Genomic DNA, 21003 nt, shown 5'->3' with positions numbered 1-21003 from the left:
TCCATCTTGCTCGATGCTGAGATCAGTCAGAATTGGAGTCAATCATGATCTTGTGCCCTGTTTCCTGCTTTCTTGGCTTCCGGGCCGCATGCTCTGCTCCAAACTTCACCAAACTCCCTCAGAGACAGCAAAGCACCAGGTCACTCAATTGGCCTGAAAACACACCAGTTGCAGGTTCCAATCATACTTAGCTTAATATGCTATCACAGAATTAAAAATTGTCCCGGAACGCTTTGATCTCTACACTCATAGTATACCATTGTATAATTAAAACTTAATGTGATGCTACAGTTATTTTTCAGCAACAAAATAAAGGTATCTATACAAATATAGGGATGATCTTCCAAGGAAGTTTAAACATGTGGACCATTTGTAACTGAAATACAATGAATGAGATCAGCATGCATCATCACACCAGTGGTACAAACTACTTTCAGAATGAAACATGTGCTTTTTTCATGTGATATAGGTTTACTGAAAGGTTTGTCTCCTTACTTCTGTAATTCTATTTTTTAAATATAGAGTAATTATTTAAATATTTTGGCAAATGCAATGTTGACATTTATTTCGAGGGGAATAGAATACAAAGGCAAGGAGATAGTGCTGAGCCTCTGTAAGACTTGGAGTATTGTCAACTGTTTTGGGCCCCATATCTTAGAAAGGATGTGTTGTTTTTGGAGAGAGTCCAGAGGAGGTTCATCACAATGATTCTGGGAATAAAGGGATTAGCATATGAGGAGCATTTAGCAGCTTTGGGCCTGTACTCATTGGAATTTAGAAGAATGTGGGGGGAATCTCATTGAAACCTACTGAATGTTGAAAGGACTGGATAAGGTGGATGTGGAGAGAATGTTTCCAATGGTGGGGATATCCAGAACTAGAGGGCATAGCCTCAAAACTGAGGGGAAACCTTTTAGAACAGAGGTAAGGATGAATGTTTTTTTAGCCAGAGAATAGTGAATCTATGGAATACTAAGCCATGAGTATATTTAAGGTGGAAGTTGACCATTTCCTGATCAGAGCATCGAAGGATATGGTGAGAAGCAGGTGAATGGGGTTGAGTGGGATCTGTGATCAGCCATGATGGAATGGCAGAGCAGACTCATTAGGCTGAATGGCCTAATTCTGTTCCTTTGTCTTATGGTCTCATGATAAATGAGTTCAGCTCAAAATGTTTTCACCTGTTAACAATGGCAGCATGTTAGTTGAAATAATTGGAACCTGCAGCAATTTCAAAACCAAAAAAGTGATGACATACATGTGGAAACTGAAATGAAACAGAAATGACATTTTTTTAATGATGTAAAACATTTAATTGACAGGTGTAACGGTGCAGGTTCTCTCTACTGTTCCTGTTATGTTCAATTATTGGGTAAGTTTGCACACCTGAATGAGACTGTAAGTACAACAGTTCTGCTAATGGAAATGAATTAGATGATGGAATAGATGGCTTTGTTGCCAGGTTTTCAGATGATGCAAAGATTGGTGAAGGGTCTGGTCCTGTTGAGGAAACAGGAAGGCTGCAAATTCGGAGAATGGGCAACAGAGTGGCAAATGAAATACTAATTTGGAAAATGTATGGCCATGTACTTTGGTAGTAGAAATAAATGTGCAGTCAATTTTCTAAAGAGGGAGAAAATCCAAAAAATCTGAGATGCAAAAGGGCTTGAGAGTCCTTGTGTGCAGAACACCCTGAAGGTAAATTTGCAGGTTGAGTCGGTGGTGAGGAGGCAAATGCAATGTTAGCATTCATGTCAAGAGGTCCAGAATACAAGTCAAGTCAAGTCACTTTTTATTGTCATTTTGACCATAACTGATGGTACAGTACACAGTAAAAACAAGACAATGCTTTTCAGGGCCGTGGTGCTACATGAACAATACAAAAACTGCACTGAACTACGTAAACCAACACAAAAACTACACTAGACTACAGACCTACCCAGGACTGCATAAAGTACACCAAACGGTGCAGGCATTACAACAAATAAATAAGACAATAGGCATAGCAGAGGGCCGTAGGTTGGTAGTCCGATGACTTGGGGGAAAATCTGTTACATCAATAAACAGTTGAATAGCAGTGTCCAGGATTCCGTCCATTTCTGTACTCACACTGATTATATCGTTGCCACAGATGTAGTCCAATTTAATGTCCATTGGAGAGCAGAATGGACGGGAGAGCCGGCCGGCTAGGGCTTGCTTTCTTCCTGGCACGGACTCCTGCCCACTCGCTTCACTTCTGCTTCCTCACACACCGCTTAAGACATCCCCAACTCTGGCTACCGGCATCAGGTGACTCCGAGGACTGCAGGCCCAATTCCCTCAGCAAGCCGAGGTCGCGCAATCTAACCAGCAGATTTTCATGAAGGTTTGTTTTTGAGCGATCTCTGTATTGTAGCAGTATCTGGCGATGGTAGATAGTCACTCTGTTATCCATTTCCCTAAACCCTAATTGTGCCTTAAAATTAAATTTAAAAAACTAATTTAAAGTAGCACCAGATCCGAAAGGCCGCTGTTGCCGTGTGCCACGCCATCTACTGAGAGAAAGGATGTGATGCTGATACTTTATAAGGCACTGGTGAGGCCTCACCTTGAGTATTGTGAACAGTTTTGGGCTCATTATCTAAGAAAAGATGTGCTGGCGTTGGAGAATGTCCAGAATCTCCAGAGAAGGTTCACAAGGATGACTCTAGGAATGAAAGGGTTATCATACAAGGAACATTTGATGGCTCTGGGTCTGTTCTCACTGGAATTTAGCAGGATGGGGGGGGGGGGGGTAGTGATTGGAGGATCTCATTGAAACCTTTTGAATGCTGAAAGACCTAAACAAAGCAGATATGAAAATGATGATTCCCATGCTGGGAGAGTCTAGGACAAGAGGGTACAACTTCAGGAGAGAAGGCCGCCCATTTGAAACAGATGCAGATAAATTTCTTTAGCCAGAGGGTTGTGAATTTGTGGAATTTGTTACCACTTGCAACTGTGGAGGCCAGGTCGTTGGGTATAATTAAGGCAGAGATTGATAGGGTTTTGATTGGACACGGCATCAAAGGTTACAGGAAAAAGACTGAGAAATGGGGTTGAGGAGGGGAAAAAACGGATCAGCCATGATTGAATGGCGGAGCAGACTTGACAGGTCAAATGACTTAATTCTGCTCCCATGTCTTATGATTGCCTTCTGTTAATGGGAAGTACTTATCTATATACTACTAAAACTCTCATGCTCTGTTTGTCTGCTTATGACCTCCAATTACTTCAAACAGTGCCCTACAGAGGCACTATTTTTGGCTAAATTGACTTAAAATGCATAACTTACAGAATGCAGGCAAAGTTCAGGGTTACATATTCGTATAAAATTGCTCAGTCGCCAAAATCAACAACCCCACTTTCACCCGAGAGCCGATGTCAGCCATGATGGAAACGGCGACGCGACACCGCAACGCATGCGCACGGCCAGCCTCAGAAGCACTTCACGATGCTCACAGCAGCGACAGCAACCGGAGCAAAAGGGCAGGACAGCTCTATTTCGAGCAGTCACATTCTGCTAATCAGCATCAGAATGTGTAGGATTGGGACAAATCTAACTGCCACCCATCAATAGACAAAAGACAGTAGATGCAGGAGTAGGCCATTCAGCCCTTCCAGCCAGCACTGCCATTCACTGTGATCATGGCTGATCATACACAATCAATACCCTGTTCCTGCCCTCTCCCCATATCCCTTCACCCCGCTATTTATAAGAGATCTATCTAACTCTCTCTTGAAAGCATCCAGAGACTTGGCCTCCACTGCCTTCTGGGGCAGAGCATTCCACATATCCACCACTCTCTGGGTGAAAAAGTTTTTCCGCATCTCTGTTCTAAATGGCCTACCCCTTATTCTTAAATTGTGGCCTCTAGTTCTGGACTCACCCATCAGCAGGAACATGCTTCCTGCCTCCAGCGTGTCCAATCCCTTAATAATCTCATATGTTTCAATCAGATTCCCTCTCATCCTTCTAAATACCAGTGTATACAAGCCCAGTTGCTCCAATCTTTCAACATATGACAGTCCCGCCATTCCGGAAATTAACCTTGTGAACCTACTCTGCACTCCCTCAATAGCAAGAATGTACTTCTTCAAATTTGGAGACCAAAACTGCACACAATACTCCAGGTGGGGTCTCACCAGGGCCCTGTACAGCTGCAGAAGGACCTCCTTACTCCTATACTCAATTCCTCTTGTTATAAAGGCTAGCATGCCATTAGCTTTCTTCACTGCCTGCAGTACCTGCATGCTTGCTTTCATTGACTGATGTACAAGAACACCTAGATCTCTTTGTACTTCCCCTTTTCCTAACTTGACTCCATTTAGATAGTAATCTGCCTTCCTGTTCTTGCCACCAAAGTGGATAACCTCACATTTATCCACATCTGCCATACACTTACCCACTCACCCAACCTATCCCAGTCACCCTGCATTCTCATAACATCCTCCTGACATTTCACACTGCCACCCAGCTTTGTGTCATCAGCAAATTTGCTAATGTTACTTTTAATCCCTTCATCTAAATCATTAATGTATATTGTAAACAGCTGCAGTCCCAGCACCGAACCTTGCGGTACCCCACTGGTCACAGCCTGCCATTCCGAAAGGGACCCGTTAATTGCTACTCTTTGTTTCCTGTCAGCCAGCCAATTTTCAATCCATGTCAGTACTCTGCCCTCAATATCATGTGCCCTAATTTTGCCCACTAATCTCTTATGTGGGACTTTATCAAAAGCTTTCTGGAAGTCCAGGTACACTACATCCACTGGCTCTCCCTTGTCCATTTTCATAGCTACATCCTCAAAAAACTCCGGAAGATTAGTCAAGCATTATTTTCCCTTCATAAATCCATGCTAACTCAGACTGATCCTTCTACTGCTATCCAAATGTGTCGTAATTTCCTCTTTTATAATTGACTCCAGCATCTTTCCCGCTACTGACGTCAGGCTAACCAGCCTATAACTCCTTGTTTTTTCTCTCCCTCCTTTCTTGAAAAGTGGGACAACATTAGCCACCCTCCAATCTGCAGGAACTGTTCCTGAATCTATAGAACATTGGAAAATGATTACCAATGCATCCACAATTTCTAGAGGCACCTCCTTAAGTACCCTGGGCTGCAGACCATCAGGTCCCGGGGACTTATCAGCCTTCAGACCCAACAGTCTATCCAACACCGTTTCTTGCCTAATATAAATTTCATCCAGTTCATCCATTACTCTAATTCCTTTGGCCACTATTACATCTGGGAGATTGTTTGTGTCTTTGCTAGTAAAGACAGATCCAAAGTACCTGTTCAACTCGTCTGCCATTTCCTTGTTCACCATAATAAAGTCACCCGTTTCTGTCTTCAATGGCCCAATTTTGGTCTTAACTATTATTGCTTTTCACATACCTAAAGAAGCTTTTACTATACTCCTTCATATTCTCCGCTAGTTTACCTTCGTACCTAATTTTTTCTTGACAAATTGCCTTTTTTGTTATCTTCTGTTGCTCTTTTAAAGCTTCCCAGTCCCCCGGCTTCCTGCTCATCTTTGCTATGTTATACTTCTTCTCTTTTATTTTTATACTGTCCTTTACTTCCCTCATCAGCCACGGCCACCCCTTACTCCCCTTAGGATCTTTCTTCCTCTTTGGAATGAACGGATCCTGCACCTTCTGCATTATTCCCAGAAATACCTTCCATTTTTGTTCCACTGTCTTCCCTGCTAGGGTATTGTTCCATTGAACTTTGGCCAGCTCCTCCCTCATAGCTCCATAGTTCCCTTTGTTCAACCGTAATACTGACACATCCGATTTTTCCTTCTCTTTCTCAAATTGTAGGTTAAAACATATCATTATTATGGTCACTACTTCCTAATGGCTCCTTTACCTCAAGGTCCCTGATCAAATCCGGTTCATTACACAACACTAAATCTAGAATTGCCTTCTCCCTGGTAGGCTCCAGTACAAGCTGTTCTAAGAATCCATCTCGGAGGCACTCCACAAACTCCCTTTCTTGGGGTCCAGTACCATTCTGATTCTCCCAGTCTATCTGCATGTTGAAATCCCCCATGACAACTGTATCATTACCTTTGTGACATGCCAATTTTAACTCTTCATTCAACTTACACCCTACAAACAGACTACTGTTTGGGGGCCATCAATAAGAGATAATTAAATCTTATTGTAATGAGGTACTTTGAGACATCCATCAAACCCTTTTCTGCAGTCACAGGACACTGGTGACCATATCACGTCCATTTAGGAGAGCACCAACCAGATCATCAAGAATAATCAGCATCCTGGAGGCTTTAGTGTTACTGTTTCATATCTTCTATCCAGCATTAGCATTAAAAAAATATGTTCAGCCTAATTATGCCATGTGGAAAGAGAATGGGACATTTTAGCCAAACATCGTCAGGAAGTGGCAAGGAGAGGGAGAGAACAAGAATCGGGTGAGGCCAGGGCTGCACGACTCCAGGATCAAAGAGTCAGGACAAAAAAGATGAGAGAAGAAGAGACAGAGGAGGAGAGGCATGTTGTCCAGAATGACAACAACACGCACAGGAGGAGGAGAGAGGAAGAGACAAAGGAGCTGAGAAATGCACGTCTCCAATATCAGAGACAAAGAATAAACAGCAGAAGAGGTGAAGAGACGGCAGATGAAAGGACTGCACATCTCCAGAATGACAACGAGAGGCACAAGGGTGGCAAATCAACCAGAAATGATGCCATCAAAAGTGTCCTTGACTAAACAAGGAGGAGCTATATTTGCCTTGCTATGCATCGTCCTTCTTTAATAAACTGAGGTTTTCTTCTTCAATTTCCAAAGCAAAGCGATACTAATAGCACTCAGGAAAATTTAATGTTCATTCTGGTCACATCAGACTGCACTACCCTTCTCTCAAAGGGTGCCCCAATGGGTCACCCCGTTGTCTGGTATAAAATAAAATAGACTTTGTTTTGTTTGACAGTATAGCAAAACGGTCTGTATGATGACAGAGGAGACACAATGTGCCAAATGGCTCAATTCTGCTCCTATATCTTATGGTCTTAATGTTATTCACCTTTACATCAGACCCTTAAAAACACAGTACCGAATGTGTAGCAAATGTAAACAGTTAGGATACATAAAGACAAGGCCTACTTGGAAAACTGGAAAAAATTGGAAAATGCGTTCTGTACAACACTTGCTGCTAATGGTAAGTTACATAGCGTGAAATAGAATAAAGTCACTTTCTGCAGTGCAAATGCGGAAGTGGTTTATATTGTAAAGAAACCCCTCACTTTTTAAAATCCTCTATTTTGCCTTGCTCTCTGCTTTAATGACATGTTCTCCATTTCTGTTTACTTTGCTTCCTTCCTCAATTCTTTGCTTCTTTACTTTCTTCACTCATTCGTTTCCCGGTCTCTTTCCCATATTCCCTTCTCCTTTTCAGTCTCTCTTTCAGAATATGTCTATAAGTTAAAACATTGAGAAGTACAACTGACAAATACAATGGGGGCGGAGGAAGATTGAATTGTCAGTGTGTTTTGAAAGCTGAGGAAAAGCTCTCATCAACACAGCAAGTAAGGAGCAACACACACAGATGTTGCAGGAACTCAGCAGGCCAGGTAGCACCAATGGAAAAGAGTAAACAGTTGATGTTTCAGGTTAAGACCCAGTCCTGCTGAAGGGTCTCAGTCGGAAGCATTGACTCTTTATCATTGCCACAGGTGCTGCCTGATCTGCTGAGTTCCTCCAGCATTTTGTGTATGTTGCTTTGGATTTCCAACATCTACAAAATCTCTTGTGTTTATTCACTTCCATTCATGCTGCCTGACCTGCTGAGTTCCTCCAGCATCTTGTGTGTGTTGCTTTGGATTTCCAGCATCAGCAGGTTTTCTTGTGTTTGTAAGATAAATAAGGAATATTTTGTTAAAGTGACATGAATGAAGCTTCAGGAATGAGGTTGTAGCAAAAACAATGAAACAGGCACTAGAAGAACTATTGCCTTACAGTTTCTGCAACTTCTGCATGTTGTTGATCTCCACTGTTCTCTGTGTGGAGATTGTGTGTTTTCCCTAAGTGATGTGCACCTCACCCAGCTGCTCGTTTCCTTCCACAACACATGAAAATTGCAAAGATGATAGAATTCCCATCCCATCCTATCCCTTGCCCCCACACCGCCCCAGTAACATGACAGAGAATAGTAGAAGTTGAGCAAATATGGAGGAAAAACTTAGATTCAGAAAACAGGATGTTTGATGCTTGTCTTAGACTCAGTAAACCAAAAGCTGTTTCACTTTTAAACATGATCAGTTTTATCTGATTGATGAATGAATAAATGCTCATTATTTGAATTGAAACAAAAATCACTTCAAATTAAAAGAAATTTCTGCTTTTTATAAAAGACAGAAGACCGATTGAAAGGATTTGTAATGATTCACTCCTGTCTATGAATCACATGGAAATGAAACGAGTGCCAAAATTGTAGTGGTTTCTGTATCTAGCAGGGAATACACAATCTATTTAACATTGTAAATTACTCCTTTGACACCGGTGTGTGTGCTCTGTCTCAATAAAACTCGTGTGTACAATCTGTCTCAATAGACCTCGTGTGTACGGTCTGTCTCAGTAAAACTGGTGTGTACAGTCTATCTCAGTAAAACTGGTGTGTACAGTCTGTATCAATAAAACTCGTGTGTACGGTCTGTATCAACAAAACTGGTGTATACGGTCTGTCTCAGTAAAACTGGTGTGTACGATCTGTATCAACAAAACTGGTGTGTACGGTCTGTTTCAGTAAAACTGGTGTGTATGGTCTCAGTAAAACTAGTGTGTATGGTCCATCTAAAGAAAACAATGCCTGCTCATGCTGTTTCTATGCCTGATGTGAGAACCTACACACTGGATAGAAGCTTCCTTCACTGTGCTATCAAAATTTGGAACAGCCTTCCAGATGCTGTGGTTGGAAACATCTGCGATGATGGGGGCCAAGCCTTCAGGAGTCAAGTGCACAAACACCTCTCATTTCTGGGAGGGAGTCACATGCTTCTTCATAAGCTATCATGAAGGGGACCAGGATGGCAATGCTTGGTTGTTGGCAGGTAGGGTTAGTACCTGACTTTCAAGAGCACTTGTGAGTTATGTTCCACCTGGACCTAATCAGTAAACTGCTGGAGAACAGTGCGGAAAGATCAGGTGCTGTTTTCTTCTGGTAAGGATTAGTTTTTAGTTCCAAGTGCTCCTGCCACATTTTGTCACCCTGTAACCTTGTCCTTCAATCTCTCTGAATTATGGCGGACAGCATGTGTATAAATGTTTCTCTCCAGCAGACTTCATCAGGAACATCATGACTCCAGTATTTCTACTATTTTTTTAATGTTTCTTAATTGTACATATGATTTTTTTTATGTTCTATCAGTGAGCAGCAGTGAACCATCTGATTGGCCTATCGGAGTTCTCTTTGGGAACCAGTTGACTTGATCAGCATTTCTGATCTGGCTATTGTTCATAATTGCACTTAATAAAAAGTAAAACTGGTGTGTACAGTCTGTCTCAACAAAACTGGTGTGCATCATCTGTCTCAAGAAAATTGATGTGTATTATCAGTATCTCCAGCTGAACGCTGGTCTCTTTGTGTATTTCCCCCAGCTGTCATTTTGTATTCTTGTATTGCCATGTTCTTGTTTGTTTTCATGTCGCGTGTGCCCCTGTCCCCGCCCCTGCTCTACTCATGCCCCTGTATCACTGATTACTCCACCATCACCGGTTTCCCATTATAATCTATATTGCTGCCACCTGTGTATCATTGTACCACACCTATCATCTGCCTCTCTGTTTATTGCCAGTGTATTTTAGTCCTGTGTTTTCACCTGTTTGTTGCCAAAATGTGCCAGTGCATTTTCCTGATTCTTATTTATGGATTTCTCGGGATGTTGTGATCTCCACTTGAACTTTGACTCCGACATTTTTTGCACCTCTGGATTTGTGACCCAATGAACATCACAGCGTGCACAGTACTTGGTCTGCAATTGGGTCCCTGCTCCAGCACCCAGACAGTGTCTCAACAAAACTGGTGTGTTAGTGTGTGTATTGAACGAAACTGGAGCGTGTGTGTGTTGTTATACGTTAACATTGCTTGGATCAACCGTAAGCATCATTTAGGTGCGCCTGGACAAGGCATGGGGATGGTGTCATATAACAAACGAGTGTAGGCTTTTTCTAATGAGCTCAGGAGGTTTCTGAAAAATTCTGCAGCTCAGTGATGCAACGGACTGTGAGTTACCAGCAAGAGAGTGAGTTGAGTTAGTTGAAGAGTTCACTACAGCAGTGGGCGTTCTCAATATTTCTCCATGTCCAGAAGATTGTGATAATTTGTGGCATACAGTGCATATTGGATATGTGACTGTCACTTCGTATGATCCATACTCAGATTTCTGGAGTATTCTGTGGCAACCACTTTTTCTTAATCCATACATGGATTCAGGTGTGTTACGTGGCGACCACTTGTGTTAGGGAATATTCCATGACGGTCACCTTGTGATATCCCTACGTGGATTTTGGAACATAGGTGTCATTTTGTTACCCCTGTGTGGACTCTAGTATTTAAGTGACAACCACTCGACTTCTGGAATCTTCTGTGACTGTCACCTCATTATCCCCGCATAGTTCCAGTGTGTTACGTGACGCTCACTTGTCCTCTGGAATTCTCTGATCATCACCTTGTGCCATCTTAATGTGGATTTATGAACCCTTACTCACAGAAACTTGTACCTGTTCCCATGGATTCCAGAACCTTCTGGACTACCATCCTGGAACTCTGAGTAAGGCTTGGGAGGAACTGTTTCCAGACCTCCACAGTTTGTGAGCTAAGATGTATTGCACTGTTAACTTTTGGTTAGGGGAGCAATTGTTTTAATTGTCTATATTTTGGGTAGGTATTGGAAATATACTTATTTAACATTAAAATCTGTGTCTGTAGTCTATGGCTGCTGGCACGTAACATAATTTGGGGACTCGTCCCAGATCTGCCCATATTGGAGCTTATAGATTGATTGATAATTGATTTGATTGATTACTCCCCTTTTGATTGAAGCTTGCAGCAATAGACATTGATAAATTATTTGCATCACCAACTCCTGAGGAATTACAGAAAGCCAAAAAGACAGAGTTGTTGGCCATTGCTCAGTCACTCTTGTTGGACAATGTTCTGGACTTTTGTGATGAGACTGCCACTGGTGAAGTGAATCTTTTTCAAGGCATTGGGGACGGCATTGTCTCTGTACCTCTGCAAAAGGTAATTTTGAAGTCAGACTTAGTTTCAGGACCTGTTAAGATAGGACTACGACTCAGTTTACCGGTGAAAGGTGTTTCTTTGTTGGTAGGGAATGATCTAGCAGGTGGCAAAGTTGTCCCTGCAGTGCAGTTGATGACTAAGCCAATCACTGATGATCCAAAGATGGATTCTAATGTTTATCCATCCTGCGCAGTAACTTGAACTATGGCCAAGAAGCCTGCCTAAGCAGATGGTCTTGTGCAAAATGGTTCCGCTACCCTTGATAGCCCAAAACAGGACTCAGGTTTTGCTGACCTGTCAGTGACTTTCCTTCCTTCACTGTTTGACCAGGATCCTTGTATCAGATCTGACTATAAAGATTTGTCTCTGTCCAGGAAGAAGATTATAGCAGAACAGACCAGAAACCCTGAGATTGCTGTTTTGTGAGATGGAGCTCTCTCAGGTGATGAGATTGAGAAAGTGCCAGTTGGGTACTATTTCAAGGATGCGGTGTTAATGAGAAAGTAGAGACCACCTGATATCCTTGCAAGTGAGGAATGGGCAATTTTCACCAAGTTGTAGTTCCTAAGGTCTATAGGAATGAGATTTCAACCTTGGCCCATTGTATGCCCTTGGGTGGCCATCTTGGTGTGAATAAAACTGTGGACAAGGTTTTGAAACAATTCTCCTGGCCTGGTTTGAGGAAAGATGTTGTGACATTTAGCCGAACTTGTCACACTTGTCAGGGTGTGGGTAAACCTAATCAGGTCACCCCAGTGGCTCCACTACAGCCTATTCCTGCATTTGGTGAACCCTTTTTTAAAGTTATTGTGGATTGTGTTGGCCCATTGCCAATGACTAGAGCTGCCCATCAGTATTTGCTAACCATTATGTGTATAACACCTAGATTTCCAGAAGCAATACCTCTCAGGAATATCAAAGCTCCAACTGTGTCGAAAGCTCTCATAAAATTTTTCACCCTATTTTGTTTGCCAAAAGAAACCGAGTATTACCAAGGAAGTAATTTTATGTCAGGTTTATTCCAACAGGTAACATACCAAACAGATTACCTCTTCTGCGTACCATCCAGAATCCCAAGGGGCCTTAAAAAAATTCCATTCTACCCTCAAAACCATGAATAGGACATTCTGTTTTGAGAAGGATTGGGATGAGGGAGTTCACTTGCTTCTATTTGCAGTAAGGGAGTCTGTGCAAGAGTCCCTAGGTTCTAGCCCCTTTGAGCTTGTGTTTAGGCACCAGGTTCGAGATCCTTTGGCATTGTTAGGAGTGCATTGGATCAACAATGACCTGCATGTAAGTTTGTTGTACTATGTTTTAAAATTCAAGGACAGATTGCAGAGGGCTTGCAACCTTGCTAGGGAGAATTTAAAATCTGCTCAGAGTAAAATAAAGAACTGGCATGATAAGAGAGCCAGAGCTTAGGACATTTAAGCCAGGAGATGAGGAGACTTCCGGTGGCTGTAATGGAGTAGGTTGCAGTAGCTACATGCTCCGAAATTATTCGCTTACCTTGCTGTTTAAACCTATCTCGGTGAGAGCACCATGAGTAGAGAACACTCTAGAAAAGAGGCTACTTTAGAGACCTTGACTGAAATGTTTCAACAAATGTCAGAGAGACTCGAAAAATTGGATAAACTGGATGACTTGGAATCCAAGTTTGACTTGTTATAGAATTCCTTCGACCTGGTTAAATCTGAACTGAAAACGCTTAATCGGAAACTTGGAAGTATACGGTAGACCGTGAATGACCATGAAATTCGTATTGAGCTACACGAAGAATCTCTGCTGGTGTTGCAGAAGGATATTGAAGGTGTCAAGAAAATTTCTAAGGAACAACTTTAAAAATCACGACGCGTTACTGAAGAAACTTACAGATTTGGAGACCAGGAACCGAAGGTGCAATATCAGAATTCTTGGGCTTCCTGAAAAACTGGAGGGTGATCAACCTATCGATTTTTGTGCTCAAATGCTGAAAGATTTATTCCCTGATATATTATTGGAACTACCAAAATTTGAGCGCGTTCACCGAGTTACCCCGCCTAGTTGGAATACTGCCAAACCTCGCTCTATTATCATTCGCTTTTATGACTATCAGATTAAAGAACAGATCCTTCGTGAATCAAGGAAGAAATGCATATTTCAATTTCGTGATCAACAGTTTTGGATCGTTCAAGATTATCCATCGGAAGTTCTAAGAGCTAGACAGGCTTTTAAAGAGGTCATGTCTGATCTTTTTAAGCTTGGCTGTCACCTTTCTCTCAGAGATCCATGTAAACTCAAGGTTACTATTTCTGATAATAAGGTTGCTTGGTTTACGAAGCCTGAAGAAGCAAAGAAATTTTTACATAGTCTCCATTCTTAAATTCAACCTTGAGTTGCTTCATGCTAAATGTTTTAATTTCAGGTGTTCAATCAAGTAATTGGCGTTTTGTTGATAACAAGGTTTCTTGGTTTCACAAAGTCTTAATCATTTGTTTGATTAAGTAACTGGCACCTTGTTATCTTTCAAACTATGCAAAATATGCAGGCAGACTGCATCCATTTTCTCTTTTGCTGTTTTCTGCCTTTATATGGGTCCTCTAATGTTACTTTTTCGCAGCTCTTTTTAAACAATACATTATATTCTCTCAGTGTTATGTTGATTTTTACCTTCCTTTAAGTAATTTGACTGAAAGTAATTATGTAGGGTGAACATGTAGTAATTACTGAGGAATGAAACTATAGGGTGTTTTGCTTTACCTTAAATTCACTCAGATTTTTCCTATCTTTTGATTATTTATACACCTTTCGGTCTTTTACCGTTTTTCAATAGTCTACAATATTCTATATTTCTTATTGCTGGTTTTTGTTTTTTTCATTATTTTGCCATTTTGTCATTTTGGGTTTTTTTCTCCCTTAAATGCCTTAAATTAGTCATGTAGGAAGCTATCTAAACCGCTTCCTTTTCTAATTATTTTCTATTTGTTTCTTTACTCCTTTTTTTTGCACCTGCAAGTATATGTTGTTTTACTTATTGATTTTCCTTATTTGTCTTTCCTTTTCACCGAGTCTAATACTTACATTTTCCCACGGTTTTTTTTTCTCGTAAATAGCGAACTTATACATTTTGTTTTGTGTATATATTTTTTTTTTCTGGAGCCACCGGAGTTTTGGGTTGGGATTGTTAGATTTAGTCTTCAGCCTTTCTTGGCTGATTTCTCTCTCTGGGAAGGACAATCGACAATAGACAGTAGGTGCAGGAGTAGGCCATTTGGCCCTTCTAGCCAGCACCGCCATTCACTGTGATCATGGCTGATCATACACAATCAGTACCCCATTCCTGCCCTCTCCCCATATCCCTTCACCACGCTATCTATAAGAGCTCTATCTAACTCTCTCTTGAATGCATCCAGAGACTTGGCCTCCACTGCCTTCTGGGGCAGAGCATTCCACATATCCACCACTCTCTGGGTGAAAAAGCATCTCTGTTCTAAATGGCCTACCCCTTATTCTTAAACTGTGGCCTCTATTTCTGGACTCACCCATCAGTGGGAATATGCTTCCTGCCTCCAGTGTGTCCAATCCCTTAATAATTGAGGAGGGAGGGAGGAAATGGGTTCTTCCAGAAAGCTGATTGAATGTTTTTACTGTTTTGTTTATTCACTATCTGCATGTCTGTGATTACCTTTTATACATTACTAAAGGATACTTGATGGATTCTTTTATTAATATACTCAGTTTTAATGTGAAAGGTCTAAATAACCCTGTTAAATGAAATAAGATTTTCTCTTATATCCGGAAACTTAAAACACATATAATCTTTCTCCAAGAAACCTATATTCGTAAAGATGGTATTTCACATTCTTTCAAAGGATGGAAGGGTATACATTTTCACTTACCCTCTCAATCTAGATCGAGAGGCGTCTCTATCCTGTTTGATCAGAATGTATCCTTTATTCAACACAATGTAATTTCTGATACAAATGGGTGCTTTGTTATTGTTTTGGGTAGTCTTGAGAATAAACTAATCGTAGTTTATTGTTGTGATGGAAATGAGTAAGATTCTTTGGGTATCAAGGGCAAGAGTCCTGGATACACAGTGTTAATAGTAAGGAGTTTATTTACAAGGGGAGAAAAAGCTTGGGAGCAACAGATGCAGCTACAATATTCGCACAAACACGCTTAGAACAGACGAGCATGGGAAAAGTCAGTTCGGCAGTACATTATACAGGACCACGGTGTGGGGACTGAGTACAGGTACACATACAAGCAAGGGAAAAGTAACTACAATACATACCACCCTTTGACTCTGGGCAGGCACGGCTCTTTGCTAAAGGGACAACAATAACCGCTCCCACAACCCTATTCAATGCACACCTTACCACGTGTCTCCAGCACTGTTCTGCAGTCTTCAGCCTGGAGTGAAGCAGGGTGATCCCTCAAGGATGACAGAAAGAGAGTGAGCTAAGCACATGTAGCACCCTTTATAGGTCAGGAGGCTGGAGGGTCCAGCCCAGGTGATTCACCAGGGGGGCCAAAGGCTTGGTGTTAGACAGGTTAATCTAATTAAGGTGGTCAATGGTTAAGTGTGCATTGATTAGTTGGGAGGGGCGAAATGTTGACTGGCAGGTGGTGTGACTTCTGTGGTGAGGGCAGTGCTGTCACGTGACAGGCACGGCTCCCTGGATACAGGGAAGCCCATAACTGAGGGTGTAGAATTAGGAGCAGCCCTGGTGGACCAGAAGACCAAAATCTCCTCCTGTACCATATGGTCTTGTAGCTTAGTTCAGTATCATTCATTTAGGATACAGTTGAAGAGAGATTTTGTCATCCTAAGAGGGTTGAACTTGAGAATTCTTTGCTACAGAAGACAGGGAAAGCCAAAATATTAAATATATTTAAGAAATAATGGATATGATATTAATGTCTAAAGACAGCAAGGGTTAAAGGGGGAAGCAGGTAGAGGGAACTGAATGTAGATGGTCAACCATTAATGTATTTCATAGCAGAGCAGAATCAGATGGCTGATTGGTCTGCGTACCTTCATTTTCATCTGATGTATCCAATTCTTTCTGACTTGCCTCACGTCCTTTGTCTTAGCTATAAGGATCTTCTCTCTTTTATATGGTTAATATATATTATTTAAACATAAATCAAAGGAATAGTTCAGCTTTATCAAGCAGTGCAGCTGAATAAATGTATTTTGATTGCCAAATAAAGTACAAGCCCAGGAGTGGTGAAATACTTTTAAGCTTAGCAATGAAAGATGAGGTGAGTTGGACACCATAACAACAATAATTTAATTCATATTTTACATTTCCTGCTAAGGTCAACACACAGACACATGAAGAGTTCCATTTTTTTCTCAATGAAACATCTTCAAAAACCTGTTCTTCTACTACCAAATACTCACATATGTTTCAACCCTTTGAATTGCGTTAATTTAACTTTCACATAAGAAATTTACTTCTGAAAGCCTTTCAACAAACTTTTGCATGGGAGGCTGTTCAAGAAGGTTCAATCACTTGGCATTCAGGATCAGGTAATAAATTGGAGGGAATTGCCAGTGGAAGTGGTGGATGGGGGTTTGATTGCAACATTTAAAAGTTTGGATAGCTGCATAGCTAGGAGGGATATGGTCCAAATAAAGAACAATGGGATTAAGCAGAATAACATTTCAGCAGGGGCTAGATGGGACAAATGGCCTGTATCTGTGCTGCCGTGCTCGATGACTATAAAATCTACTATTTGTTGCTAATTGTCATACTGTTGTTTTTGGTAGGCAAAACCTACGGACACACTGGACTTATGCCGTATTTTGAATGACAACATTGCAGCCACAGTAACGAAATATTCAAAGAGATTCACTGGACTTGGTACCGTGCCCATGCAAGACCCAGAACTCGCTGTTCAGGAAATGTATCGTTGTGTAAAAGAGTTAGGATTTCCTGGAATCCAGATTGGAACTTCTGTCAATGACTGGAATCTCAACTGTCCAGAGCTTTACCCAGTGTATGCAGTAAGCATTAACATGTCTTAAAGCTTTACTTGTCATGCAGGGAATGGTCTCTATAGAATTCTGAGAGTGATGACGATTCTAGGGATGTCATCACATTTGGGTTGGGTGGGTGTAACCTTCGAACAGAAGGTCATGACGAGCCTAATGTATGTCTTGTGACATTGGGAATTAGGATGCTGGATGTGGTGAAGGTGATGAATGTGAAAGAATTTGGAAAGCAAAGAGTCCTGCAGTGTCAAAGGTCATTGGGATCACAATTCAGCACTGTAAAATTAAAACATAATTTTCCATGAATGATGGACATCCAAACACAATTTAATCTAATTTCTGTAACAATAGGAACATAGAAAATCTACAGCACAATACAGGCCCTTCAGCCCGAAAGTTGTGCCGAACATGTCCTTACTTTAGAAATTACCTAGAGCTACCTATACCCCTCTATTTTTCTGAGCTCCATATATTTGTCCAGGAGTCTCTTAAAAGACGCTATATATCCACCCCACCATCGTTGCCAGCAACCCATTCCACGCACTCACCACTCTCTGCATAAAAAATTTACCCCTGACATCTCAGCTATACCTGCTTCCAAACACCTTAAAACTCTGCTATTTCATGCTAGCCTTTACAGTCAAGGGAAGAAGCCTCTGACTATCCACACAATCAATGCCTCTCCTCATCTTATACACCTCTATCAAGTCACCTCTCATCCTCTGTCACTCCAAGGAAAAAAGGCCGAATTCATTCAACCTATTCTCAAAAGGAATGCTCCTCAATCCTGGCAACATCCTTGTAAATCTCCTCTGCACCCTTTCTATGGTTTCCACATCCTTCCTATAGTGAGGTGACCAGAACTGATCACAGTGCTCCAAGTGGGATCTGACTAGGGTCCTATATAGCTGCAAAATTACCTCTCGGCTCCTAAACTCAATCCCACGATTGATGAAGGCCAATGCACCATATGCCTTCTTAATCACAGAGTCAACCTGCACAGCAGCTTTGAGTATCCTATGGACTTGGACCCCAAGATCCGTTTGATCCTCCACACTGCCAAGAGTCTTAACATTAATATTATATTCTGTCATTATACTTGACCTACCAAAATGAACCATCTCACACCTATCTGGGTTGAACTCCAAATGCCACTTCTCAGCCCAGTTCTGCATCCTATCAATGTCCCACTGTTACCTCTGACAGCCCTCCACACTATCCACAACACCTCAAACCTTTGTGTCATCAGCAAATTTACTAACCCATCCCTCCACTTTCTCATCCAGGTCATTTATAAAAATCACGAAGAGTAGGGGTCTCAGAACAGATCCCTGAGGCACACCACTGGTGACCGAACTCCATGCAGAATATGACCCATCTACAATCACTCTTTGCCTTCTGTGGGTAAGCCAATTCTGGATCCACAAAGCAATGTCCCCCTGGATCCCATGCTTCCCTACTTTCTCAATAAGCCTTGCATGGGGTACCTTGCCAAATACCATGTGGGAAGAATCAGAGGAGACTCAATTGAAACACAGAAGCTCCTAAGAAATCTTGATGGGATGGAAGGCAGGAGGATGTTTCCTCTTGCAGGAGAAACTAGAACAAGTAGTCATTGCCTCAAAATGAAGTATCACACATTTAAGATGGATGATATTTTTTCCCCTCCGATAACAGAAGTTTTTGAGCATCTCTTTCTCAATATGTGATGTAAGCAGAGTCTTTGTCATTCCTCTTATGAAAAATAACAATAGATTGCTGATAAGCAAGGAGGTGAAAAGTTAACACAGGTGGTTGGAAATTGAAGAGTTAAGGTTACAATTAATTTTTTTTGAAGATGTGACTAAACATGTTGATGGAGGTAAAGCAGTAGATGTAGTGTTTATGGATTTCAGCAAGGCATTTGATAAGCTACCCCATGCAAGGCTTATTGAGAAAGTAAGGAGGCATGGAATCCAAGGGGAAATTGCTTTGCAGATCCAGAACTGGCTTGCCCACAGAAGGCAAAGAGTGATTGTAGATGGGTCATATTCTGCATGGAGGTCAGTCACCAGTGGTGTGCCTCAGGGATCTGTTCTGGGATCCCTACTCTTCATAATTTTTATAAATGACCTGAATGTGAAAGTGGAGGGATGGGTTAGTAAATTTGCTGGTGACACAAAGGTTGGGGTTGTTGTGGATAGTGTGGGGGGCTATCAGAGGTTACAGCGGGATATTAATAAGATGCAAAACTGGGCTGAGAAGTGGCAGATGGAGTTCAACCCAGATAAGTGTGAGGTGGTTCATTTTGGTAGGTCAAATATGATGGCAGAATATAGTATTATTGGTAAGACTCTTGGCAGTGTGGAGGATCAGAGGGAACTTGGACACTCAAAGCTGCTGCGCAGGTTGACTCTGTGGTTAAAAAGGCATACAGTGCATTGGCCTTCATCAACCATGGGATTCAATTTAGGAGCCAAGAAGTAATGTTGCAGCTATATAAGTCCCCACTTGGCGTACTGTGCTCAGTTCTGGTCACCTCACTACGGGAAGGATGTGGAAATCATAAAAAGGGTGCAGAGGAGATTTACAAGGATGTTGCCTGGATTGAGGAGCATGCCTTATGAGAATAGGTTGAGTGAACTCAGCCTTTTCTCCTTGGAGTGACGGAGGATGAGAGGTGACCTGATAGAGGTGTAAAAGATGATGAGAGGCATTGATCGTTTGGATAGTCAGAAGCTGTTTCCCAGGGCTGAAATGGCTAGCATGAGAGGGCACAGTTTTAAGGTGCTTGGAAGTAGGTACAGTGGAGATGTCAGGGGTAAGTTTTTTTACGCAGAGAGTGGTGAGTGCGTGGAATGGACTGCTGGCGACAGTGGTGGAGGCGGATACGATAGGGTCTTTTAAGAGACTCCTGGATAGGTACAAGGAGCTTAGAAAAATAGAGGGCTATGGGTAACCTTAGGTAATTTCTAAGCTAAGGACATGTTCAGTATAGCTTTGTGGGCTGAAGGGCCTTTAATGTGCTGTAGGTTTTCAATGTTTTATGTTCAGTAAGCCAAGATTTGTTAAACAGTTGACAAGATCCTCTTTGAAAACATCTAAGAACTGGTGTGTAAAGTCTGAGTTATCCTAGACAAGCAACAGTCTTACACTGCATACTCATAGCATTGGACCATAAAAACAGCAAGCTAGATTGCTTCACCACAGTCCCTGATACATTCCGCAACAAGCAGGATAGACCCACAAAGGGCAGAAACCCAGTAGCAAACTTTCAGAAAGGAATAGTTTTCAACATTAACCCCATAGTCCATAAAATCTCACAGCATCGGGTCAAACGTGGCAACAGAAAATTGTTGAAGGACACCTAGTATTCTCCCACAACTACTGGACAGTGCTCTTCTTCAAGGCAAGTAATAAGGCAACAGTCTGTATAGGGGACTTCTATATCTGTCACCAAGTTTAGCTTGATAGCACCACCACTGACCAAATACAGAAGGACATGGATGGGTTTGTGCAAGGTGCTGAGCCAAACAAACAGTAAAAAGCACAATTGTCTCTTCTCACCCACTGTATTTTAATTATTAATTTTTGGGATCTGTGTGTTGTTGGCAAAGCTAGCATTTACTATCCAATGAGAAAGTCAATGATGGTGTACCCTGCATCTGGTATCTTGATAGCAGAGGTCATGAGTTTGGGAGGTGCTGTTGGTACGACCAGAGTGAGAACTGGAGTGCAGATTCCAAATGATAC

The 21003-nt window shown here is 41.7% G+C and overlaps 1 protein-coding gene across 10 annotated transcripts in view; it reads left to right on the top strand.

The window, feature by feature from the left end:
• Positions 1-21003, top strand: part of acmsd (aminocarboxymuconate semialdehyde decarboxylase) — a 169522-nt gene that overhangs the window by 79578 nt on the left and 68941 nt on the right. For all 10 annotated transcript variants that reach the window (XR_009511534.1, XM_059966279.1, XM_059966275.1 and 7 more), the window contains 2 exons: positions 1323-1372; positions 17047-17283. Coding sequence is in view for 9 of the 10 variants with exons in the window: in XM_059966279.1 (XP_059822262.1) it covers positions 1323-1372; positions 17047-17283 (287 nt within the window). In the remaining variant the exon portion in view is untranslated. The remainder of the gene's footprint in view (positions 1-1322; positions 1373-17046; positions 17284-21003) is intronic.

This window comes from Hypanus sabinus, chromosome 4 (genome assembly GCF_030144855.1).
Source record: "Hypanus sabinus isolate sHypSab1 chromosome 4, sHypSab1.hap1, whole genome shotgun sequence".
Classification (NCBI taxonomy): Eukaryota; Metazoa; Chordata; class Chondrichthyes; order Myliobatiformes; family Dasyatidae; genus Hypanus; species Hypanus sabinus.
This window is presented reverse-complemented; position numbering and strand designations above follow the sequence as displayed.